This window comes from Astatotilapia calliptera, unplaced genomic scaffold, assembly GCF_900246225.1.
Source record: "Astatotilapia calliptera unplaced genomic scaffold, fAstCal1.2 U_scaffold_24, whole genome shotgun sequence".
NCBI classification, from domain to species: domain Eukaryota; kingdom Metazoa; phylum Chordata; class Actinopteri; order Cichliformes; family Cichlidae; genus Astatotilapia; species Astatotilapia calliptera.
In genome coordinates, this window is record NW_020535761.1 from 171137 (window position 1) to 179388 (window position 8252).

Consider the following 8252-nt stretch of genomic DNA (forward strand, 5'->3'; position numbering starts at 1 on the left):
GAGAGAGAGAGAGAGTGTGTGTGTGTGTGTGTGTGTGTGTGTGTGTGTGTGTGTGTGAGAGAGAAAGCTGTGCATGAAGTGTGATTTTATCCTGGTGAAAGCAAAACAGCAAAAGTCAGAGGAAATTCATGACGATGTTTATGTGAAGCGTAGTTTGGATCTCCTTTTTCCGCTGGTTCGGTCAATATTGTTTGAAGAGAAATAAAACCTGCAGCTTCAGAATCAGCGCAAAAAAGGCGTAAACACGAAGCACGGACCCGCCGACGGATCAGAATCAGTGAGCTGTCGGCTTTCAGCCCCGACCGTGTCCGTGCTGTCTGGTGAGAAAGGCGACATCTCACTGATTCTGATCCGTCAGCGGTCCGCGCTTTGTGTTTACGTCTTTGTGCAGTATCGGTGTACCTCCTCTCATTTACTGTTTTAGCTGTTTGGTGGTGGTTGAAATGTAATAATATTTATATTAAAAATCGATTCAGGATGTTAATGAATCGATATCACGTTATCCAAGCTAGAATCGATTTTAATCGATAATCAAAACCCGCTCCTAGTACCTGTGTAATCATGCTTATGTACATCTGGATAATGACACAAACTAGTGTTTGGTGTTTCACTTTTTAATAAACTAAAAGACAGAAATCAGATTATAGGATGTGTAGTGTTGTTTATTTATATTTTGGTGTTTATCATTTGTGATATTTATTACTGTGTGCATACTTTATTAGGAGAGACAAAATTAAAAAAAAAACCCATCTCTTCCTTGCTGGTTCCATCGAATATGAAATGCACAAGTAACTATGTAGCACATACGTAATCCAATTCCACAACACAGTGTGATGGGGAATCAGCTGTTTTTCTGCCCATTTTATTTCGAATCTGGCGCGAACCGGTGAACCAGTCCCTGAATCAGTCACGTGGTACGGACTGCCCGCGAGGCCTCGAACGTCACTGCATACGTAATCAAAGCAAGCCTCGATACGCGCTTCACAAAAAAACGCCCCGAGATTACCCGACACACGATTCGACGCTTCGACACACAGGACACATCACTATTGGTACCCTTTTGAGTTCAGTATTAAAGCTGTTTTGAGTTCAAGTTCCACCTCCGAGTGTCTGCACACTGGGTCCTCCTACTACCACTCCTGCCTGCACACAGCTGTTTCATAACAAATTCCTATGTACGTAGTTAGAGTGTACTTCTCGAATTCTGTAAAACATTTTTTTCAAAAGGAATACAAGACGGCCTGTTTTAGGATGTAAAAAAAGCCTCATAGCAGTGAAAGTAACCATATGGTTCCCTCACCACTGCTTATAAAGACAAATAATTGCTTAACTGCACATTAATCTTTATTTAATATCTTTATTGACTTGAGACAACTTTTAAATTATGTATAGTCCAGTATTTACTTGACATGTCACACAACTACATTAGGAAAATAACACATATAACAAGACGTTATGATTTTTCTGGTTTGCATTAATCTGTCGTCATTGTATAATCTAACAGTATGAAAACATCTCATCACTATTTCTCACCTTTTCAATGTACTGACTATATTAACTGATATATTTGTAACATGCATCATGAATGAAGGTACAATTATTCTAACTCAAAAACCTTTAACTGGTAGTGTAAAGTGTTGGCCAGGTTCCCATTGTTCTTGGAATTTCTAATTTTGGACTCACTCATATACCTGAATAACGGTTCATTTTTGTTTAACCCTGTCTGTGGAGTCTGCTTTGGATTATTTCTCCTGTTTACTTTGACACACATGTATCTAAGTGTCATAAGATGGAAAGGTAAGTACAGATATATCAAATTTTTACTTAAGTACAGTACTTAATTCATTTTGGAACAGAGAAAGTTCCTTTTCTGCTGGCAGTTTCTTATGCCGTAGGGTGAACTACCATTCTTCTCGAGGATGCCACAGAGGCCCTCGGTTGGGCATTTTGGGATATCCTCATATTGCATTTCTTCTCCACCCACCCACAGCCACTCACCAGCCAGGTTACACAGGCCTGTCCACACCTGCCAACAGTAAACAAAGAGAAACAAACAAAGTTACAGTAAGTATAGTTATGAGTCTCTAACCAACAGAAGCGCATGCAGAAAACTGCCCAACCTCATCAGTGGTAGCCTCTTTTGCGGTCTCTCGTGCAGTGGTGTAGTCATCTGGAGTGATCAGGGAGGCCAGGTCATAGCCGTGGTTCCTGTATGAAGAGGCTGGATCTTCTGTGACCGCTCCATCCAGAGACCTGCAGTGTTCTAATGCCTCCTCCCATGTTTTATTCTCCTTCACCAGAATCAACTTTTCCTCATAACATAGGAAAGTTTTTTTTTCATCACACTCCTCGCTTTCCCATTTTCCGTCGCTTTTTCTGTTCACACAGTTTTCATCCTCTTCTGGTGCTGCAAGAAGTCGAAGTACAATAGAGAAAAAAGAATGGGATGGATTTCAGAGTGTTTTAAAGGTCTATTCAACTAGATTCAGTATCAAATCATTTTACCAGTACAGTGTTTATGTGTGTAACAAACCCTCCTTGCTGAAGTTCCAGCTGAAACAGTTGGTTTGGGACTTCATGAAACTCATTACAGTCAACACTGTGGTAGACAACACTGCTCCACACTGTAAATCTGATCCTTTCTCACCACTCAAATTGTTGAATGCTCAAAATTTCTCAAACTGATTTCAGGTCACAATGCAAATAAGTTTGGAATAATTACCAGTAAGTTTGGTCTTGTAACATCTAAGGAGTATGAGAATTTACCGCCATCCCATGGTGTGAAGATGGCTATTTCGTCTCCTCTGGACCATTTCCATGGACTTGTTGCATTCTTCCGGGACAAACCGATCCATCCAGAGTGCTGTAGAGCTTTATTCTCTTCTGCAGTTCTCACTCGGACCAAGTCAGTGTGGTTCTTCCTGCAGAATGCTACTGCCTCTTCCCAGGTATACTCGTAAGGGTTATTATAAAACTTGATGTCCAGCAGATGTCCACACACGGGGAAAAGAATGAGCAAGAGGGCAACGTGCTTCGTCATTGTGTTTTTCACAGGAGAAAAGTGGACAAAAAGCCTGCACAGACAGGACACAGAACAGAAATTTTATAGTGAGGAAGAGCAGCGTCTACTGTGTCCACATAATGCTCTACTGATAAATGCTGGGAACAATAAACTCTTCATTAAACACAACTAGAGTAAATTGCACAGATATAGGTGCTTGTGTGTTTAAAGAAATCAATAAAACATTTCAAATTTCAAGTGAAATGTCCTATTATTTAAAAAGAAAAGAACACAAAACAATAGAAATACTAATTTAAATAAATTGTTGTAATGACATTTACAAAATAAGAGTGCGAGTGAGATCAAACTGAATAGTGAGATAGCTTTTGTTTTTTGTTCTTCTTTGGCGGATCATACACTGTGTTCAGTGTCTGATCCCTTTGTCACGATCCTGGGTCATCTGACCCAGCGTATTGAGTTTTAGTTTATTTTGATGTTTAAAGAGCACTAACAGTGTAGACCAGTCTAAATGGATCTTTGATGACAAATTGTCATGGTCCCTGTGCCCCGCTGGTCGATACTCTATTGGGCAATATGTTTGTGGTTTGTTTGCTCTCTCTCACTCTCTCTCTCGCCGCGGCGACGCTCATTGCGGGCTCCCGCTGCTAGCCCACACACCTGCTCATCACCGCACCAGCCACTGATCCCAGCTGATTACTGCACCACTTAGATGGCGAGTCTGCACTAGTCTTCGCTGGATCGTTGAGCTATCAGCGTCAGTTAAACTTGTGTATCTGCCAACCTGTATCTTGAGAGCCTCTTGTAATTATCCCTACTAACCCTTTGATGACATAAATAGCATTTTGGTTATTTCAGGTTAATTCCTCTATAAACGGCTGTTTCAAAAATGTAGATATAATAACTCTTTAGCAATTAAGTGTCATGATCTGTCTTGGTTCTGCGTCTCGTTAGTTAGACTATGTTGAGTTGTGTGACACCAAGTACTTTCAGACACTACAGTGACTGTGGTCCAGTTTATACAGGAATACTTCTTTAATGAGCTGCCTTTTTTAATTATTATTTTTTTTATCTATACTTGATCCTATATCTATGTGACAGTTTAATTAATCATGGTTTTCAATCACTGACATGAAAACAGGAGTTAAACCAATTCAGTTCTCTTTCAGTTGAGCTGTGTTTATTGTCACTTTGCTCACTACATATTTTGTCAGCTATAAATTTTACTACTATTTGCTGTCAGTCAGTGTAAAACATTACAACAAAATCAAAATCAGACAAAGACGTAATGTGTTAACCTAAGTCTCAGATGGTTGTTTTAGTGAAATTGCTCTAAAATGACTAAAGAAAAAATAGAGAATGAGTTGTACATGCATACATGCTAGTCTCAGGAAGTTAAACTGCTTTTAACAGCAGATTTAAACTGAAATCAGCCAAACTTACGTGGCTATAACACTGTTTTCTCTTCATCTCTTTATAAATATAAGTCTCTGTCATTCATTCCTCAGACCTGTTTGTACAGCAGCACTTACCTTGGTAGATGTTAGCAGGGAAGCTTTGAAATTCACTCCGGTTATGATCCCTCTGCAACAAGTCTGAAAAGATACCAGTGGTGATTCAGAGCTTCATGCAAAACCTGCCATCTATGTCCCAACTAAATTGATGGATAGCTCTGGTGTGGCACCCCCCCCCCCCAAGTCATTTAAATCAGAAGCAAAGCAGCAGCATTCAAATTCAATTTGTTCTGGATATTTACTTAGTCCCTTTCTAGAGCCTTCAGGGATCGTGTACATGCAAACCACCACAACCTACTGACAGAAAACTGTCAAAGGTGAGGATTTTTGTGTTTGAGTGTTGTTGAAATAGCGTGAAAGACGACACATATGCCTTAAAAAAATTTCTGAAACGTTAGTGTACAAACATTGTTTTAATATTTGTGTTTGTATAATATATGCACACCATATTTTCAATTGTTTAATCTTTAAAAAAAATATATATGTAAATATAAATAACAGTGAATACAGCAGCTTCAGAGAAAGACAAAGTTGGTAAACCACAATTAGCAGGACGTCCCGCACTTTCTCCATTCAAGGTTTACAACCTTTAACTGCCTCATTAATTTAATAAGTTTACCTTAACTTATACACTGCTCAAAAGAATTAACTCATTCACTGCCAGCCATTGGCAGTGAATGAGTTAAACCCATTGACTCATTCACTGCCATTGACGTCTATAGACGTCAATGGCAGTGAATGAGTTAATTATAGTACCAAGTGATTTAAACTTCAGTGATATTGATCTGGTTAATTAAGTAGCAGAGGGGGTTGTTAATCAGTTTCAGTTGCTTTGTTGTTAATGAAATTAACAACAGGTGCACTAGAGGGGCAACAATGAGACAGCCCACAAAACAGGAAAGGTTTTACAGGTGGAGGCCACATTTTTACCTCCTCATCTTTTCTTACTGTTTTTTCATTAGTTTTGCATTTAGCTGCTGGTAGCATAAGATAATACCTGGACCCTACAGAGGTTTCACAGATGAGTCTCCTCCAGGATGGCACATCAACAAGTGCCATTGCTAGAAGATTTCCTGTGTTTTCCAGCACAGTCTCAAAAGCATGGAGGAGATTCCAGGAGACGGACAGGGACTCTAGGAGAGCTGGAGTGCTGAGCAGGGTGAGCACTGCCAGGGCTTCAAAATGACCTCCAGTAGGCCACTGGTGTGAATGTCTCTGATGAAAAAAATCATAGAATAGCAGAATTGCAGGCCTTGCTACAGGCTTTGCAACGGCAGCCTCACTGCATTCGGAATCAAGACGAAATCTTTGGACCCACTGTTAGACCCTACATTGGTTCAGTGGGCTACAGTGGTGAGAGTATGCAGGCAGCTTGTGCAGGATGAAGGGATCTAAATCCCACAGAATACCGCTGGGACATTACGTTTTGGGCCAGGTTGCATCTCAGACTGTCCAGGATCTCAGTGATGCCCTGGTCCAGATCTGGGAGGCGATTCCCCAGGACACAATCCATCATCTTATTAGGAGCATGCCCCAATGTTGCCAGACATGCATACAGACATGTGAAGGCCAAACAAACTACTTAGTAACATTTTGAGTTACTGTAGTGAAGTTTCGGTGAAATAGACTAGCCTGCTCTATTATTTCTTACTTTGATTTGTGGGTTTTCTTTTAGTTTAGAGCTCTGTAGGGTGACCATTTTCATTTCCATTCAATGATTTGTTATCCTTTCATTGCTAAAAAATTACCCCGTCGATATTATTTTAGATATCCAGCAAGAGTTGTTTCACCACTGAGATCTGATGTGTTTTAAAGTTTTTTTGTTTTGTTTTGTTTTTACAAACATCATGATCACTATCACCAGTTTGAATGTTTAGTTCACATGATTCAAATCCTTCCATGCCTCAGTGTCACTACAGTAGACATATTTTTTCCCCATTAACCTTGCTTTGTTATTCAACCAAATTAGTTTATTTCCATTTGTTTTTATGTGTGACGGGATGAAAACTTTGTTCTCTACATTCAGAAGGTGTATTCACTAGCCTGTGAGTATACTCGGTTGCTTGCTAACTTAATTTTCACTCTTACGTACAGTAAATATGTTATGCAACTTAGCCTAAAATGACGTGACAAGAACATGATATGTGAAGTACGTTCAAAGATGGATTCCACTTTTGCTGTGTTTTCCTAAATGTGAATATATGAGTGTCATCACTACTGCTTGGAGGTGACATAAGAGTGTGGTGGAGTGAGGTTGGTGGTTTGGCTGCAGGGAAGGAGTTGAGCAGTAGGTTCAGGGCGTGGTGGTAGGGAAGGCAGGGTTTTGCAGCTGGTGAGAATCTTCTAGTTATGCCTTTCCTATTTCAGTAGCGGCCAGGCCGGAGAGGGGGAGGAGGAGGAAGAGGAGGAGAGCAGCTGCAGCAGAGAGACGGAACTGGGAGCGCTGCAAAGTGCCTTACTATAAGAAGCACCAATCACAGAAACAGTGAGAACAAAATAAAAAGGCTGAAATTGAGATTCCTGAGTTGTGTTGGATCCTTTCTTTAATAAGTTCAAGAAAACACTGAAGTTAAATCACAGACAGAGGATGAAGCACAAAGCTCATTCATGCACAAGCCCCTCTGTGACTGTGAGACGTTACCAGTCCTAAACCAATACAAAGAGGATGCTCGAATTTGTGGCGTGTGAGCCATTTGAAGCATTTAAAGATGACAAGTATCATTTTTAGTGCTTGTAATATTTACCACGTGTACATTTTCCAACACAGAGAACTGGCAGAAAATCTGTTTTCTTTGTTACCCATGTTATAAACACAGAACACAGAAAACAATAACTTTAAGTCCTGCGCTTATGACTTATGGGATGTGCTTAAGTTTTTCACAGGACTCTCACGTGACTGTATAGTTAAAGTAAGTCTCATATTTATTGGACATGTGGTGAGCTGAACAGCTGTTCTAAACACAGACTTCATCTTATATTTTACTGTGAAAATTAAATTCCACAAGAGGGTGATGTGAAATACTTTGTGTCAAAGAATGCGTAAGGGCCCTATGATTTATGATTGGAAGTAATAAAGATTTATGACAGTCATACGTTTTATCCCATGTCATAAAGTTCTAATATTTATAACATACATGAGATATGTAATAGAAATTAAATTAGGTAAGGAGCAATAATTTATAATGATGTCTTGTTGTCATTTTAAGCAAAAAAAGTTTACTTTGGAGACAAAAAGTGTGTGTCTAATTTTGTGTGTGTGTGTGTGTGTGCGTGCGTGCGCATGCATGCGTGTGTGTGTGTGTGTAAGAGAGAGAGAGAGAAAATGTGTTAAACGATACAAGATTATGTCTGTGCAGGTTCATCATAGTCTAAGGAGCTTGGAAAAAAAAGTATCTGGACGACATCTGGAGTTGCTTGAAGATGTTTCACCTCTCATCCAAGAAGCTTCTTCAGTTCTAAGAACAATTGGTGGAGAGCCCCAGATTTTGAGCCCTAGGGGAGTGTCCCCCTATTGATCTTTCACCTAATCACTTGAGTCAAGGTTTGAAACAGGTGTTGGTCCAATCTTCCAAGGTTTCGGGTGAACCTCTTGTGAGACGTTGCCTCACCCTTTGGAATGAGTTGGTACTGTATTTTGTACTACCAGCATTTAAAAGAGCACACAGTGCAAAGGGAGGGCTCTGCTTTTACTTTGAGCAGTTTGTTTTTATTTTTTTTAT

At 39.9% G+C, this 8252-nt stretch overlaps 1 protein-coding gene across 2 annotated transcripts; it reads right to left on the reverse strand.

The window, feature by feature from the left end:
* Positions 1–1285: 1285 nt before the first annotated feature.
* LOC113017864 (lymphocyte antigen 75-like) lies at positions 1286–4824 on the reverse strand. 2 transcript variants are annotated; one of them, XM_026160971.1, is made up of 5 exons: positions 4776–4824; positions 4552–4614; positions 2767–3074; positions 2121–2407; positions 1286–2026 (listed from the first exon to the last, which is right to left on the reverse strand). In XM_026160971.1, the coding sequence occupies exons 3-5, from the start codon at positions 3038–3040 to the stop codon at positions 1838–1840; spliced, it is 750 nt and encodes a 249-aa protein (XP_026016756.1). In that variant the 5' UTR covers positions 3041–3074; positions 4552–4614; positions 4776–4824; the 3' UTR covers positions 1286–1837. The 2 variants fall into 2 exon arrangements, 1 of the variants encoding a protein (XP_026016756.1); XR_003271605.1 differs by lacking the exon at positions 4776–4824 and having other exon boundaries at positions 2723–3074; positions 4552–4673.
* Between the last annotated feature and the right edge of the window lie 3428 nt (positions 4825–8252).

Excerpts from the sequence above, each read along its gene's own strand:
- LOC113017864 (XM_026160971.1), bottom strand. The coding sequence starts at position 3,040 with ATGACGAAGCACGTTGCCCTCTTGCTCATTCTTTTCCCCGTGTGTGGA. Across the intron at positions 2,408-2,766 it reads CTTCACACCATGGGATGGCG|CACCAGAAGAGGATGAAAAC; the intron begins GTAAATTCTCAT and ends GACTTCTTGCAG. Across the intron at positions 2,027-2,120 it reads AAGAGGCTACCACTGATGAG|GTGTGGACAGGCCTGTGTAA; the intron begins GTTGGGCAGTTT and ends TACTGTTGGCAG.